At 41.4% G+C, this 18,408-nt stretch overlaps 2 protein-coding genes across 2 annotated transcripts in view; one reads left to right on the top strand and one right to left on the bottom strand.

Moving 5' to 3' along the window:
- LOC137522240 (sialic acid-binding Ig-like lectin 12) overlaps positions 1-18,408 on the top strand; it is a 134,528-nt gene that overhangs the window by 49,199 nt on the left and 66,921 nt on the right. The gene's annotated exons all lie outside the window — the stretch shown is intronic.
- LOC137521804 (B-cell receptor CD22-like) overlaps positions 8,973-18,408 on the bottom strand; it is a 28,286-nt gene continuing 18,850 nt past the window's right edge. The window contains exons 6-7 of the mRNA XM_068241543.1: positions 14,229-14,340; positions 8,973-9,404 (exon numbers count right to left, since the gene is read on the bottom strand). Coding sequence (XP_068097644.1) covers positions 9,285-9,404; positions 14,229-14,340 — 232 coding nt within the window. The 3' untranslated portion in view covers positions 8,973-9,284. The remainder of the gene's footprint in view (positions 9,405-14,228; positions 14,341-18,408) is intronic.

The following is an 18,408-nucleotide window of genomic DNA, read 5'->3' as shown; positions in this document are numbered from 1 at the left end:
TCAAGCCAGAGTCCCCACACATGGCACAGTTGGTCACTTGGTGACCGAGGTTACAAATCCAGGAAAAGTGGGCGGAGCATAAAACAGCCAATCAAATTTCAGCCGTTCATTTTAAATGGGAAAATGTAAACTGCAGCCATTCTTAGACTGTTAATCGCAGGGGTCTCAAACTTGACACAGTTGGTCACTGGGTGAATGCCATTAAGATTCAAAAAAATGGGTGGAGCCTACAACAGCCAATCAAAATTCACCTATTGATTTTCAAGGGGGAATATTGAAACTACTGCTATTCTTACACTTTTAATGGCAGAGGCTTCAAACTTGCTACAGTCGGTCATTGGGTGACTGGGGACCAAATTCACTAAAGGGGCGGGGCCACATACAGCCAATCAGATTTCCTTGGTGGATAAACTGCTTACATTCACACATTTTTGATGCCAGGAACCTTAAAGATCACAAACTTGGTCATTGAGTGACTGTGTGTCAAGGTTACAAAAAGTGGGCGGAGCCAAAAACAACTTTTACTGGGAAAATATAAACTGCAGCCATTCTTACACCGTTAATGGCAGAGTTCTCAAACTTTGCACAGTTGGTCATTGGGTGACTGAGATTAAGATTTTGGAAGGTGGGTGGAGCCTACAACAGCCACTAAAAAAATCACCTTTTGATTTTCAAATTTAATATTTAAGCAGCTACCATTCTCTTATACTGTTAAAAGCAGATGCCTCAAACCTGGTACAGTTGGTCACTGGGTGACTAGGGTCCAAATTCAGAAAGGGGGCAGAGCCACAAACAGCCTGATTTGTTTATTTTTCAATGGGAATATACAAAGTATTGATACCAAGGACCCCAAAGCTGATAAACTTGATAATTGAGTGACTGCATGTCAAAGGTAGAAAAAGTGGGCGGTGCCAACAACTACATTTTTTTACATGGCAGGGTTCCCTAACTTTACACAATTGGTCACTGGGTGACTGGGATGAATATTCAGAAATGTGGGTGGAGCCTACAACAGCCAATCAAAATTTACCTATTGATTTTCAAGGGGAATATTCACATTGCTACCATTCTTACACTATTAATGGCAGAGGCCTCAAACCTGATACAGTCAGTCATTGGGTGACTGGGGTCCAAATTCACTAAAGGGGTGGAGCCACAAACAGCCAATCAGATTTGTTAGACTATTGATTTCAGCCATTCTGTTATTGGCAGGGTTCTCAAATGTGACACAGTTGGCCACTGGGTGACTGGGACTAATATTCAGGAAAGTGGGTGGAGCCTACAGCAGCCAATCAAAATTCACCTTTTGATTTTCAAGGGGAATATTTACATTGCTCCCATTCTTACACTCTTAATGGCAGAGGTCTAAATTCTGCTACAGTCAGTCACTGGGAGACTGGGGTTTAAATTCTGAAGGGAGCGGGCCAAAAACAGCCAATCAGATTTGTTTAATTTCAATGGTAAAATGCAACTTATTGATGCCAAGGACCCCAAAGCTCATAAATTTGGTCATTAAGTGACTGTATGTCAAGGTTAGAAATAGTGGGCGGAGACAAAAACAACTAACTTTTTACATGGGAAAATGTAAACTGCTGCTTTTCTTACACTGTTAATGGCAGGGTTCTCAAACTTCACACAGTTGGTCACTGAGTGACTAGGATTAATATTCGGAAAAGTGGATGGAGCCTACAAGAGCCAATCAAAATTCACCTTTTGATTTTCAAATTTAATATTTAAGCTGCTACCATTCTCTTATACTGTTAAAAGCAGATGCCTCAAATCTGGTACAGTTGGTCACTGGGTGACTAGGGTCCAAATTCAGAAAGGGGGCAGAGCCACAAACAGCCTGATTTGTTTATTTTTCAATGGGAATATACAAAGTATTGATACCAAGGACCCCAAAGCTGATAAACTTGATAATTGAGTGACTGCATGTCAAAGGTAGAAAAAGTGGGCGGTGCCAACAACTACATTTTTTTACATGGCAGGGTTCCCTAACTTTACACAATTGGTCACTGGGTGACTGGGATGAATATTCAGAAATGTGGGTGGAGCCTACAACAGCCAATCAAAATTTACCTATTGATTTTCAAGGGGAATATTCACATTGCTACCATTCTTACACTATTAATGGCAGAGGCCTCAAACCTGATACAGTCAGTCATTGGGTGACTGGGGTCCAAATTCACTAAAGGGGTGGAGCCACAAACAGCCAATCAGATTTGTTAGACTATTGATTTCAGCCATTCTGTTATTGGCAGGGTTCTCAAATGTGACACAGTTGGCCACTGGGTGACTGGGACTAATATTCAGGAAAGTGGGTGGAGCCTACAGCAGCCAATCAAAATTCACCTTTTGATTTTCAAGGGGAATATTTACATTGCTCCCATTCTTACACTCTTAATGGCAGAGGTCTAAAATCTGCTACAGTCAGTCACTGGGAGACTGGGGTTTAAATTCTGAAGGGAGCGGGCCAAAAACAGCCAATCAGATTTGTTTAATTTCAATGGTAAAATGCAACTTATTGATGCCAAGGACCCCAAAGCTCATAAATTTGGTCATTAAGTGACTGTATGTCAAGGTTAGAAATAGTGGGCGGAGCCAAAAACAACTAACTTTTTACATGGGAAAATGTAAACTGCAGCTTTTCTTACACTGTTAATGGCAGGGTTCTCAAACTTCACACAGTTGGTCACTGAGTGACTAGGATTAATATTTGGAAAAGTGGATGGAGCCTACAAGAGCCAATCAAAATTCACCTATTGATTTTCATGGGGAATATTGAAACTGCAGCCATTCTTACACTGTTAATAGCAGAGGCCTCAAACCTGCTACAGTCGGTCGTTAAGTGTCTGGGGTTCAAATTCAGTAAAGGGGCTGAGTTAAAAACAGCCAGATTTCTTTGCTGGATAAACTGCTTCCATTAGCACAATTTTGATGCCAGGAACCAAAAAGCTCACAAACTTGGACATTGAGTAGTGACTGTGTGTCAAGGTTACAAAAACTGGGTGGAGTTAAAAACAGATTTTTCTAGGAAATTGTAAACTGCAGCCCTTTTTCACGTTTAATGGCAGGGTTCTCAAACTTAGCATAGCTGGTTCCTGGGTGACTCGGATTATTATTCAGAAAAGTGGGTGGAGCCTAAAAATGCCAATCAAAAATCACATGTAGCATTTCAAGGAGAATATTTAATTGCTACCATTCTTGCACTGTTAATGGCACAGGCCTCAAACCTGGTACAGTTGGTTAATGGGTGACTGGGGTTCAAATTCAGAAAAGGGGGTGGAGCCACAAACAGCCAATCAATTTTTTCATTTCAAGGCAAATTATTGATACCAAAGATGGCAAAGCTCACAAACTTGGTCATTGAGTAATTGTGTGTTAGGGTTAGAAAAAGTGGGTGGAGCCGACACAAGCCAAATACATACTCGGGCAACATCGAGCAATCAGCTAGTAAATAAATAAATAAATAAGTCAATTGAATTAACAAATTGTAATTATGTATAGGCGTAATTGCAAAAATGTACGTGTAATTTCCTGAAATCGTAATTAGCTGATTACAATCACCACTAACTATGAGGGCCTATAAGATTTATTTCAAGATTTCTTGTTTTTTCTTCCACCAACGGATCTTTTTGTTTGTTTGCTTTTAATTTGGCTTTATGTTTACAGTTATGCTGCTGTGGCAAACTGAATTTCAGACTGATTAATTGTCTCCCTAATGATGCTCATGATGAATCTGTATGTGACTGCACTATGAAGTGATGAGAGCAATAATTCCCATCACAGTATACAGTAAATGTAGTAAGCATGATAAGTTTTCAGGCCATTTTTTTTTTCGGGGTGGTGAAATATCAATTATTTATTTTTCTGAGCACTTTAAACTGTGATATATCAATATTATATATGAATTACATTAATATATTTTAATTACATGAAATCTATTGAATTATAATTTATAAAGCATTTGATAGATACAAAACAAATACAGCATGCTATATGTGTCCTGGCCAAAAGTTTTGAGACTGTCAAAAATATTGGAAATTAGAAAAGTTGGTGCTTAAGTTTTTATATACTCCAGAATGTTATGAAGAGTATTAAGATGATAGTCCTTCTTTGCCATGTAAATTAACTGAATTCCAAAAAAAACCTTTCCACTGCATTTCATTGCTGTCATTAAAGGATCTGCTGAGATCATTTCAGTAATCGTCTTGTTAACTCAGGTGAGAATGTTGACGAGCACAAGGCTGGAGATCATTATGTCAGGCTGATTGGGTTAGAATGGCAGACTTGACTTGTTAAAAGGAGGGTGATGCTTGAAATCATTGATCTTCCATTGTTATCCATGGTAATCACCATAGAAACGTGTGCAGCCATCATTGCTTTGCATAAAAATGGCTTCACAGGCAAGGATATTGTGGCTACTAAGATTGCACCTGTATCAACAATTTATAGGATCATCAAGAACTTCAAGGAAAGAGGTTCAATTCTTGTTAAGAAGGCTTCAGGGCTTCCAAGAAAGTCCAGCAAGTGCCAGGATCATGTCCTAAAGAGGATTCAGCTGTGGGATCGGAGTGCAACCAGTGCAGAGGTTGCTCAGGAATGGCAGCAGGCAGGTGTGAGCGCATCTGCATGCACAGTGAGGCACAGACTTTTGGAAGATGGCCTGGTGTCAAGAAAGGCAGCAAAGAAGCCACATCTCTCCCCAAAAAACATCAGGGACATATTGATCTTCTGCAGAAAGTATGGTGACTGGACTGCTGATGACTGGTGCAAAGTCATATTCTCCGATGAAGCCCCTTTCCGATTGTTTGGAGCATCTGGAAAAAGGCTTGTCAGGAGAAGAAAAGGTGAGTGCTACCATCAGTCCTGTGTCATGCCAACTTTAAAGCATCCTGAGACCATTCATGTGTGGGGTTGCTTCTCATCCAAGGGAGTGGGCTCACTCACAATTTTGCCATGAATAAAGAATGGTACCCAAAAACCCTCCAACAGCAACCTCTTCCAACAATCCAACAACAGTTTAGTGAAGAACAATGCATTGTCCAGCACGATGGAGCACCGTGTCCTAAGGCAAAAGTGATAACTAAGTGGCTCGGGGACCAAAACGTTGACATTTTGGGTCCATGGCCTGGAAACTCCCCAGATCTTAATCCCATTGAGAACTTGTGGTCATTCCTCAAGAGGTGGGTGGACAAACAAAAACCAACTAATTCTGAGAAACTCAAAAAAGTGATTATGAAAGAATGGGTTGCTATCAGTCAGAATTTGGCCCAGAAGTTGATTGAGAGCATGCCCAGTCGAATTGCAGGGGTCCCGAAAAAGAAGGGCCAACACTGCAAATACTGACTCTTTGCATAAATCTCTTTGCTAAGAATTATTTTATTCTAAATCCATCTTAACAGGAATATTAAGAAAGAAATGGAAAAAAAATCATTATTTCTCAGTTTTTGGCCTTTATAGTTTGAAATTAATACATGCTACCGTAATTAAAACCCATGTATTTTATTTGCCCTTTTGTCCCGCTTATTACACCATTTAAATTCTGTCCCTATCACAATGTATGGCGCCGATATTTTATTTAGAAATAAAGGTGCATTTTTTCTATTTGCGTCCATCACTATTTAGAAGCCCATAATTAAAAAAATTATATTTATATACTCCTTTGACATGCATATTTAAAAAGTTCAGACCCTTGGGTAACTATTTATGTTTTTTTTATTGTATTTTTTTTTTTATCAAAAATTGTATGTGGGTAATTTTTGGTGTGGGAGGTAAACAGCTAATTTTAAATGTAAAAAAAAAAAATTATTTATTTATTAAAAAAAATGGATGTGTGTTTAGTTTTACTATTTGGCCACAGGATGGCCACAGTGAAAAAGTCCTACGCTTCCAGTAGGAACAAGAATGAAGATGGGGAACTTTTTGTAACTCAGAAAAACCGCAGCGTCTGATGAGATGCTGTCGGCTTTTCTGCGGGGGGCTTCAATCAATGAAAGGGATCTATAATCCCTTTCATTGATCGCTGGGCTAATGGCCGGCGGTGGGAGCACGCAGGGGAGCGCCCGTGGTAGCGCGCGCGGCCCTCGGGAGTGCACACAGCCCAACTGGACAAGAATGTTCGTCCAGTTGGGCTTAAGAGGTTAAGCATACCCACGTATATTTGGTGCTATGCTTACACTCACCAGCCCCTTGGTCAAAATTTCCTTCTCCTGGATAGTCCGTTATCAATTCCATTGGATCAGCGACTCTGCACAAAGTCGCCCTGTAATCAGGGAACCTGAAGTCTTTGTGCCTGCTCTGCGCATTGCCAGGCTTACAGACTTCCACCTCCTCTAACTTCCTCCCCTCTTCTGTGCATCATTCTGCAGTGCACGTGGGTGCACGGCACTCAATACAGTGAGTGGATTGCGCTGACCCCTGAAGCAGTACTGTTAGATTTCTGCTGTGTGTATATAAGATGAAACCTCAAAACAGTAGTTTGATTCCAAAGTTCAATATCACACTTTATTGTATCCCAAAAATCTTTTTTTTCAAAAAAGGGTAAAAAAAACTTTTTGTATTTTTCAATAAAAGTTCTTTATAATACAAATATAGAAGATCATTCTATCCAAGCAGATAGTAGACAGTGTGTACTTTGTTTGATGAAACAGTACATTTCAAGTAGTACATATCAGGCAACGACACTAGTCCGTTTTGGGTTATTAACCCTTTGTCAGGCCTTTACAAAGCAAAAAGTATATCACTACAAGAAAACATACAAAGTCTAAAAGACTACAAGTATATAAGTTGGGGCATCTGTTCCAACCAGACACAACCCAGCACCTGACTGATGGCTGGTAATATAGGAGAATCCGTTTTTTATATTTGTATTATGAAGAACTTTTGTTGACAAATACAAAAAAAGTTTTTTTACCATTTTTTGAAAAAAAGATTTTTGGGATACAATAAAGTGTGATATTGAACTTTGGAATCAAACTACTGTTTTGTGGTTTCATCTTATATGCACACACAGATACTCCTATACAGAAATCTGACATTACTTCGAGCATGGTGTTGTGCTCAAGTGTGGATCATTACGTATGTATCTGTTGAGAGTCCTGTCTCCTCTTCTGACTCATTCCCAATAATATTGAAATACCGTGAAGCTGTACAGCGGTCACCGACAAATCCAAGATGGCAACCGCTGTTTCTTTCAGTAAACAAACAGGAATTGTGGACAAGGGGATGGGGATTTTTGGACAGGGTTAAAGAGCAGAGTGGAAGCTATCCATCGGTATGTTTATTATCAATTATTATTACATCCGCAGGCTGTGCTCGGGGTCCCTTTAACTGTCCATTAATGCCCTGTCCCTTCATGCATAATGTGGGCATTAAAGAATGGGTTGGTAGGTATAAGTCATTCTGACTTTCAGGTACTTCGAATTACTATTAATTATAGTGGCTGCTTTATATTTTCTTCACAACCTACATATGCCATGTTGAATACAAGCTGCTAGTGTTTGGTGTAGTAATGACTTAGTAAATAAGAGCCTTAAAGGGGCACTACAGCGAAAAACTGTACAATTTAAAATATGTGCAAACATATACAAATAAGAAGTACGTTTCTTCCAGAGTAAAATGAGCCATACATTACTTTTCTCCTATAATACTGTCACTTACAGTAGGCAGTAGAAATCTGACAGAAGTGACAGGTTCTGGACTAGTCCATCTCTTCATAGGGGATTCTCAGCAAGGCTTTTATTCTTTATAAAGCTATTCCCTAAAAAGGATTTAAACAATGAGGCAGGGGTCACACTTACCGGCTTTCGTACGCATTTTCTGCACAGAAAAACTGACTTCAACTGAGAACTCATGTTAATCAATGAGCTAGGTCACACTTTAATGCAGATTTCGCATGCAGAAAAAAAACTGACATCTTGCGCAATTTGTCAGTTTTTTCTATAAATTACATTAGCTGTTGTAAGGTAGAGGTCACATTTGTCTTTCAGTTTTCTGAAAAGTGTAGAAACTGAAAGACAAGTGTGACCCCTGCCTGATACTGGCCAGCTTCCCTGCTAGCTGTACATTACTTTGGTAGTTGGACAGAGCAACTGCCATTCACTAAGAGCTTTTGAAAATAAATATATCCCTGAGAATCCCTTATAAAGAGATGGACTAGTCCAAAACTGGTCACTTCTGTCAGATTTCTACTACCTACTGTAAGTAACAGCAACATAGGAGAAAAGTAATTTATGGCTCATTTTACTCTGGAAAAAATGTACTTCTTATTTGTATATGTTTGCACATATTTTAAATTTTACAGTTTTTCGTTGTAGTGCCCCTTTCAAGGAAACCAGAGATGAACGCTGTGGCACAAAATAAACATATCCCCCCGATAGATTTTTTTCAAAAGAAATACTACACCTGGTATTTTCACTGCTCTGGAGTGCAGTTGTTTGTGGTTTTTTTTACTAAAACTCCATGCAAAACACAGTTCATCAGAAAAGCATATTGTTTAGTAGGCTGTGTGCAAAATGAAATCACCATTTCTAAAAACCTCTTATGACTAACAAATATAGATAAAAAAATGTTTTTTTTAATAAACCCTTACATTAGCAGCTCCTCCCATCTCATCACAACTCTCTATGATGCTGCCAGTATACAGAACAGGAAAGCAGAGCTGGAAGGGGGCAGGCTTAAGCTTGAAAAGACATCAGAGAAGACAGACTCAGCTATAATGATTCCTGAGCATGGCCAGACTGAATGCTCAGTCTGGGATTTTACAGGGCTGATAACAAGCAGACTGAGCAATGAAAGATGAAACAGAGAGCAGGGTAGGTATTTCTCTAATGTTCCCACTGATATATATATATATATATATATATATATATATATATATATATATATATATATATATATATATATATATATATATATATATATATATATATATATATATAGTGAAATACATGAGGGTGCTTTGCCTCTGGTTCACTTTAATGAACAGTTTACCATGGTATGTGGGTCCAATCTAATCCAGTATGAGTGGGATAATTAGTACTAGAATGTAATGAGGTTAACATTCAGGTAGAACTTCCATTAGAGACTTAATATTTATGCTCACTCCACACTAACTGAATGTTTTTGAAATGTGGAAGGAATTTAGAGAAAATGGATAAAGTTCATGGATGGCAAGATTCAATAATCTTCATGCATATCTGGAGGGAGCTAAAGTCAAGCTTCCACAGAGATGATCTCACAAGCATCTATATCACAATGCCTTCATGTATCTTCAGAGATAATCATGTGTTTGCATAAACAGAGTCCATGTTTGCATATATAAGGTCCTCTTCGAACACTTCAAACTCAGTACTTGGCCAAGTATAAATGAGGTCCTTTGGCTCACTGCTGTAACGGACATCCTACAAAATGAAAAATAATTGGGTTGTTAAATGTATTAGTCACAGATATCTAACCAAATGTGCACTTCCCTAAACGAAACCTAAGCGGACAGGTTGGGTTACTCAAAATTGTTTATCTGATATCTCATATAATTCTGCTACAATTCCAAGCACCGCTTATTTTTGACATGAAGAGTCCACTTTATGTTACTGCCAAAGTTGGCAGCCGTATCTACCAGGCCACAGGTTCCTGGGGGCATTGGCCTCAATTCATTGTATGTCAGTGAATGGCAGCTTGTTCTCATGGATGCATTACTAGGAGACATCATAAGTGGGAAGTGAATGTTACCATGGCGAATGATATGACATATCAGCCACATGAGACCACCTGCAAACAGGCGTTAAAATGAGCGTGTCAATACACATTACACTGGTCTGAGTCCTTAAAGGACAACTATAACTGTATTTCCTTTTAAACAACACCAGTTGCCTGGCAGACATGCTGGTCTATTTGGCTGCAGAAGTGTCTGAATAAAACCAGAAACAAGTACTGTATGTAGATTATTGAGTCAGATCTGACAATAATGTCAGAAACTCCTGATCTGCTGCATGCTAGTTCAGGGTCTATGGGTAAAAGTATTTGAGGCAGAGGATTAGCAGGACAGCCAGGCAACTGGTATTGCTTAAAAGAAATTAAATATGGCAGCCTCCATATCCTTCTCACTACAGTTGTCCTTTTAAGAACATTCATAGGGTTTGCAGCTTTAGAAAACTGAAATAATTAAAGTTAAGCTAACATAGGTGATAAGATTACTGTCTCACCAGGCAGTGGTGTAGCATTAGGGGATGCAAAGGTTACAACCACACCAGGGCCCTTGGGACAGAGGGACCCAGAAGGGCCCTCCCCCAACCACAGTATTAGCTCTCTATTGGTCCTGTGCTGATAATAATCACTTCTATAGCTGCTTTGAATAGTAGTGATCACTAACAAACTGTTCCCCATCCCCTTCTTGCACCTCTGACACTGTGGCTGTCCTTGGCAGGTTTTGATGCGCCGCATCAATTGGTACGTATTGAGTGCTTGTGGGGCCTAATGAAAAACTTGTACTGGGGCCCATAGCTCCTTAGCTATGCCAATGTTATCAGGGATTAATCCTCTGCAAATAATGAAGCCAGGGATGAGCTAGTTTGCAGCCTTTCCTTCTTTTTGGGAGGTGAAGGAACAGTCTCTGAAAAAGGAGGTTGTAGGAGCTGAACCCAATCCATTAGCAGGGTGATCAGACTCGGAGTGGGAAATGGTTAGGTTGGCATACCAGTCAGGTAGATCTGGAATCTAGATATCTATAGATCTACAGAAATCTGGAAGCCATGCCTCCCGTTTTCTGTTCTACTTGTATAGATTTATTATACAAATTATACAAACATACAATCACCTGCCTCCCTTTATCCAGCATTCCCAAACAGCCTCACTTTCCTCTTCCCACTAGTATGTTCAGCCTTCCTCACCTGATCCTCCCATGGCCCTTCCCATCCAGCACCCTCAGCAAGCCTCACCTATAACTACCCACCCATTACAGTAGCATCACGCTCTTCACCTACAAGTAGGGGGGGGGGCTTCTTAGTGATGCTGCCGAACAAACAGTTACTGGCATTCTGTAGTCATGTGATAAATGGTGCAAGGAAAGGAGAGATTAACCTGAAAGATGAAAGTTAAGTTGCACTAAAAGGATACCTATTGTTGCAGATAAAATCAAACAGCTGTTATTTTCTAGACAACCCGTTTAAAGCGGATCCGAGATAAACTTTTACTCATTGCATAATTGTGTTCCTTTCATATAGTTTATAAGGGCATTCCTCAAGCCAAATACTTTTTTTGTTTTGTTTTAATACTCTAATTCCCTATAAACTAAACAAGCCTCGCCCACAGATTTTTAGAGTGCCTTGGCACTTTAGAAAGGGCTTATGGGAGCTCAGTCTGGGCAGGAGGAGGAGGAGGTTACTAGCCAGAGATTTCAGAGGCAGCGGGGAGGAGGAGAGGGGACTGAATTTGTCACATTACACACAGGCAAGCTGATAGCATCTCCAGCCAGTGGCGGACACAGCCAGCAGTGGGCCCCTGTGCAAAATTGTAATTGTGGGCCCCCTACGACCTGCCGCGGCAAAATATGGGCGTGGCTAGAATCTGCGGCGCGCGAAGCGAACCCGCGGCAAAGAATAGGTGTGGATAGAACCTGTGGCGCTTAGCGCCGCGGCAAAAAAATGGGCGTGGCAATGACTGGATGAGGGCGGAGCTAACTAACTTAAAGCGAACCCGGGGTGAGGGTTTATTTCCTTTTAAACAATACTAGTTGCCTGCTGGCCCTGCTGATCTATTTGGCTGCAGTAATAAACTGAATTACACCAGCAACAAGCATGCAGCTAATCTTCTCAGTTCTGACAATATTGTCAGAAACCCCTGACCTGCTGCATGCTTGTTCAGGGTCTATGGTTGAAAGAATAAGAGGCAGAGGACCAGCACGGCAGCCAGGCAACTGGTATTGCTTAAAAGGAGAGAAATATGGCAGCCTCAAGATTATTCTCACCTCAGGTTCCCTTGAAAAGTGCAACGCAAAGACAGTGGGCCCAAGTTTTGGTGACCCTTTCCCCAGAAAATTCACATAATTGTGCAGGTTTTCTCAAGAAAATACACATCATGTCGGCAGATATGCCCAGAAAATACGTGCAATCATGTCGGCAGATATGCCCAGAAAATACGTGCAATAATTTCGGCAGATATGCCCAGAAAATACGTGCAATCATGTCGGCAGATATGCCCAGAAAATACGTGCAATCATGTCGGCAGATATGCCCAGAAAATACGTGCAATCATGTCGGCAGATATGCCCAGAAAATACGTGCAATCATGTCGGCAGATATGCCCAGTAAATACGTGCAATAATTTCGGCAGATATGCCCAGAAAATACGTGCAATCATGTCGGCAGATATGCCCAGAAAATACGTGCAATCATGTCGGCAGATATGCCCAGAAAATACGTGCAATCATGTCGGCAGATATGCCCAGAAAATACGTGCAATCATGTCGGCAGATATGCCCAGAAAATACGTGCAATCATGTCGGCAGATATGCCCAGAAAATACGTGCAATCAAGTTGGCAGATATGCCCAGAAAATACGTGCAATCATGTCGGCAGATATGCCCAGAAAATACGTGCAATCATGTCGGCAGATATGCCCAGAAAATACGTGCAATCAAGTCGGCAGATATGCCCAGAAAATACGTGCAATCAAGTCGGCAGATATGCCCAGAAAATACGTGCAATCAAGTCGGCAGATATGCCCAGAAAATACGTGCAATCATGTCAGCAGATATGCCCAGAAAATACGTGCAATCAAATCGGCAGATATGCCCAGAAAATACGTGCAATCATGTCAGCAGATATGCCCAGAAAATACATGCAATCATGTTGGCAGATTTGCGCAGAAAATACATGCAATCATGTGGCAGACCTGCCCAGAACATACACCTGCTAATATAAATAAAAAAACAAAAATATTTACTCACCTTCAGCAGCAGACCTCCTGTCCCAGCCTCCATCCGGTGCGCAGCTCCCATGGGTGGTTGGGTGGATAGGTAGCCTGGTGGGTGAGTGGGTGGGTGGGTAGGTAGCCTGGTGGGTGGGTTGGTAACTAGCCCGGTAGGTAGGTAGCCTGGTGGGTGGGTAGGTAGGTAGCCTGGTGGGTGGGTGGGTAGGTAGGTAGCCTGGTGGGTGGGTAGGTAGCCTGGTGGGTTGGTAACTAGCCCGGTAGGTAGCCGGGTGGGTGGTTAGGTAGGTAGCTGGGTGGGTAGGTAGGTAGCCAGGTCGGTGGTTAGGTAGGTAGCCGGGTGGGTAGGTAGGTAGGAAGCCTGGTGGGTGGTTAGGTAGCCGGGTGGGTAGGTAGGTAGGTAGGAAGCCTGGTGGGTGGGTAGGTAGCCGGGTGGGTAGGTAGGAAGCCTGGTGGGTGGGTAGGTAGCCGGGTGGGTAGGTGGGTAGCCGGGTGGGTAGGTAGGTAGGAAGCCAGGTGGGTGGTTAGGTAGCCGGGTGGGTAGGTAGGTAGGAAGCCTGGTGGGTGGTTAGGTAGCCGGGTGGGTAGGTAGGAAGGAAGCCGGGTGGGTAGGCAGGTAGCCCTTTGAGTATCCGGGTGGGGGGCCCGACTCCCATCCTCCCTCCCTTCCTCATCTCGGAGGGCCCCCCTCCCGATATGCACGGCGGGAGAGCGAGCGAGCGGCAAATGCAGGAAGTCTTCAGGGCTCCAGGCAGACGCTAGAGGCCCAGCCGCTTGGTCTCCAATATGTCGCCAACTCTGTCGACATATTGGAGACCAAGCGGCTGCCGGCTGAGCCCTCTAGCATCTGCCTGGAGACCAGGATTTGCCGCTCGCCGCGCATACCGGGAGGGGGGCCCCCCGAGGTGAGGGAGGGAGGGAGGATAGGAGTCGGGGCCCCCCGGGGGAAAAAATAATAAAAAATATATATATATATATAAAAAACAAAAAACACGTAATGGGCCCCTGAAGAAAACAGAACTTCAGGGGCCCTCGTGCGGCGGCACGGCCTGCACGGCCGTATGTCCGCCACTGTCTCCAGCCCTCAGCCTGTGACAAACAGAACATGGCTGCCCTCATTGTATCACAAGAATAAATAATCATAAACTGTTGAAGCTCTTAGCTGCTAGATTTGCTGTGTAAACTATCTAAATTTTAGATAAGATATACAGACAAGTTACTTGTTATAGTTAGTTTTTCATCTCGGATCCGCTTTAACAATATAATAATAGATTAGCGTAAATATATTTTCCTGAAATCACCTCATCACTCTTGGCAGAATCTTTCCCATGCTGTACTTGTGGTTCAAAGCTATATTGATCATGTAGAATCATATCACAACCCTTTGTTGTATTCTGTTCATCTGTGTTTTTTCTGTAGGAGCGCAATGTACATGTATGGTTACACCATAATCCACAACAAGTAAACAGCTATTATAAGTTATATGTTATGTTTTTCCTCATACGAAGCTTAAACAGCTCTTATGCTGGGAATACACGGGTCGATTCTGGCGCTCGATTCTGCATCCGATCGTTTTGCCCGCCCAATTCTCTTATCTTCTGCTCATTTTTCTTATCTTTTTTTCAATTCACTTCAACCAGGAATCGAGCGGAAAATTGATAGAACAGTGATCAGACATGTCGGAAATTATCTATCGAACCATCTTATCAGCTCAGAATCGAGCCGTGCATTTCCACCATGGGATTAATTTACAATAATTATAAAATAAAAATTATTTCCCTAATGCACATAAAAAAAATAACATGAAACACTACAGACTGCTCTGATGTCATTTTCACTGAAGCTAACTGATATCATTGCATGCTGCCTGCAGGACAAATTAACAGATTGACTCCTAATTTGTAATTAGAGAGCAAATATAGGAGAGAAAGTTCTAATTCCCCCCTGGATACAGAAGGAACTTTTCTACCTTGTTTATACAGTTTATTACACTTCCAAAACTTTCAATTAGCAGCAGGTAAAAAGCTTGAGTTTTAACCCTTCCCATACCTTAAAAAAATAGTCCGATGGTTTTAGCTGTTAATTTATGCTGTGTTTAAAGTGGACCCAAATTAAAAATACAAGATTTCAGAAATAAAATCTATTTTCTAAATTATAATAATATATAGCATCCTTTTTTCAGCTGCATGATGACAAATATAAAATATTTTACATTTATTGGAGGAACCCCTCCCTTCCTTTCAAATTGCCGGGATTAGATGGTGGAGTAGATGGTGTCCAGCAATGGAGGAGTTGCTAATGGCTGCTACCTGTATAACCCTAGTTATGAAAAGAGAAGGGTGAAAAGCCTGCACTGAAATGCTCATACGCTTGAAGGAGTGTGTATTTATCTTTGTATGTGTCAGCGTGGTGAAACTAAATATTTTTAATTAAAAAAATGTTTGGTTTGGGTCCGCTTTAATGCTTTAGAACATAGATGAAATTTGAGTATAGTAGAACTTTAAAACTTTCCTCCTTCTTTCTGGGTGGGTAGCGCTATTGCTGTTTTTGACTCCACAAGATTTGTACTTACTTCCTGTCAGCGTAATATAGATAAGTAATAACAGTAATATTAATTATAAAATGACTGTGTGGAGACCGGAGAGCTAATCTTTATGAAATAAATGTATTCGCTTTCACAAACTGACTGAAATATATAGACAACAAGATCAATAAACTCCTGATTTTATCAGTTGATGCAAATGTAGCATCAGAACACAGCTTGAAATTAGACCCTTCCAGTTGCAGTTGCTGCCAGCTTGGATTCCAAGCCACAAGTCATTTCCAACAAAATTTGCATCAACTTGAAAAATTAGCAGCTGTTCTTTTAGTAATTAAAAAGGAGCGGTCGCGAAAATCTTAAATTTTAAAACGCATACAAATAAGAAATACGTTTCTTCCTGAGTAAAATGAGCCATAAATTACTTTTCTCCTATATTGCTGTCACTTACAGTAAATAGTAGAAATCTGACATTACCGACAGGTTTTGGGCTAGTCCATCTCTCCATGGGGCATTCTCAGCATGGCCTTTATTCTTTATAAATACACTCCCTGAAAAAGATTTATACAAAGATGCTGCCCAGCCTTCCTGCTCACCGTACACTTTTTATCTGGCAGTTGGATGAAGCAACTGCAATTCACTAAGAGCATTTTGAAAATAAAGAAATCCCTGTGAACCCCCCATGAGGAGATGGGCTAGTCCAGAACCTGTCAGTTCTGTCAGATTTCTACTACCTACTGTAAGTGACAGAAACATAGGAGAAAAGTAATTTATGGCTCATTTTACTCTGGAAGAAACACACTTCTTAATTGTATATGTTTACATATATTTTACATTTTAAGATTAGCGCGACAGAGGTCGTTTAAACATAGCTACTGAAGTTTTTGTTTTGGGAGCACAATCGTACTTTAATATCGTTCCGTCTACAATGATATCAAACAGAAAATTGTCACAGGAAGTCATTATGGCAAACTATACCTGCATTTAAAGGGGGCTTAGATGCTTTCCTTGCGTTGAAAGACATCCATGGCTACAATTACTAGGTAATGCCCAATGATGTTGATCCAGGGATGCTATTTATCTGATCGCCATCTGGAGTCGGGAAGGAATTTTTTCCCTTTTGGGGCTAATTGGACCATGCCTTGTAAGGGTTTTTTCACCTTCCTCTGGATCAACAGGGATATTTCAGGGAGCAGGCTGGTGTTGGTGTTGTACTTTGTTCTCTGGTTGAACTCGATGGATGTATGTCTTTTTTCAACCAAAATAACTATGTGTTTATGTAACCTTGCACAGCATCTTGTTATGGTCTCTATAGTCATAAACAGGTTTGTATTTAGAGAGTATGTTGCCCAGACACTCTTGATTATTGCTGCCTTCTCAAATGACTGTAGAAAACCCAAACCCATGGACCAGGTGTAAGGATCAGAGCATAGATATTAATTAATGCATGGGATAAAAGGTACTGCTCGTGGTATAAAGGAAATCAGGGCGGGGGGAAAAAACAAAACAAACAAACAAACAAACAAAAACTTATCTTCCAGTTCTTTATTGACCATGTAGCTATTTTATCTGTTTTTGACACAAATGTATTGTCTTTTGTGAAAATCACAACTGGATCCAGCAGCTAGTAAAGGGAGCAGCCATTTTGTGTAATAATGCAAACATTCAGTTCAGTCTTTAACCTCCCTGGCAGTATGATTATTTCCTGATTTTAGGATCTAAAAGCAGTGCAATGCTTTAGCACACTTTCAGAGCCTAAAATCCAGAAATAATCATACTACAGAGAGTTCTGCAGCAGCCCAGCATTTATACAATACAATACAATAATACAATAACATTTCTATAGCGCTTTTCTCCCATAGGACTCAAAGCGCTTAGGCTCTCTCAGATTCAGTAATTAGTAGGATGAAGTATTCACACAACAAAAGTTATATTTCTGCAAATGCCAAACTGAACAGGTGGGTTTTCAGTCTGGATTTAATCACGTCCAGGGATGGAGCTGTCCTGATCTGTTGAGGTAAGGAGTTCCAAAACGTAGGGGCAGCATGACAGAAGGCTCTGGGACCAAAAGTTTCCAAGTGGACTCTGGGTATGACTAGATTATTAGAACCTGTTGATCTGAGAATGCGGGGATTGCTACGCAGCTGCAACATATCTTTCATGTATCCAGGGCCTAAATTATTCAGGGATTTAAATGTCAGTAGGCCGATCTTGAATAGGACCCTCCATTCTATAGGTAGCCAGTGAAGGGAGTGCAGGACTGGCGTTATGTGGCAGTGACGGGGTTGGTTGGTTAGCAGTCTGGCAGCAGTATTCTGTATCAGCTGTAGTCGGTACAAGACCTTTTTTGGAAGGCCAGTGTAGAGAGCATTGCAGTAGTCCAGTCGGGATGTGATGAAGGCGTGGACTAAGGTTGGCAGATCTTCTGGGGGTATGAGGTGCTTGATTTTTGCAATGTTCTTCAGGTGAAAATAGGATGATTTCACCACAGCAGAGATTTGAGTTCTGAACTTTAAATCCCAATCAATTAGAACTCCCAGGCTACGCACATGATCAGAGCTGCGCAGATCCGTGCCTCCTATTCCCAGTGGTGAAGACTGCAAGTTAAGTTGTTTTGTTATCATGCTCTGCCCTCCTATCAGAAGGACTTCAGTTTTACTCACCTTCCTGGGATCCAGCGCTGCAATTCTCCCCCCATCCTCCAGGTGGCGCTGTAATCCTGTAGTGAGATTGCTATCTGTCTTCATGACGGCAAATGGCGATCTCACCAGAGGGATGCAGAGCCTCAGAGGACAGGAAGGAGAATGGCTGCTGGCATCTTCATCCTGTGGGAGGTGAGTTGAAGCGCCAGCTGCTCGCTGCTCTCTGCATAGAGCTCACGGCGGCTACCATGAGTCAGGCTCGGGGGTACCGCTATGAGCTAGTGATGATTGTAATCAGCT

The sequence above is a fragment of the Hyperolius riggenbachi genome, chromosome 6 (assembly GCF_040937935.1).
Source record: "Hyperolius riggenbachi isolate aHypRig1 chromosome 6, aHypRig1.pri, whole genome shotgun sequence".
Classification (NCBI taxonomy): Eukaryota; Metazoa; Chordata; class Amphibia; order Anura; family Hyperoliidae; genus Hyperolius; species Hyperolius riggenbachi.
This window is presented reverse-complemented; position numbering and strand designations above follow the sequence as displayed.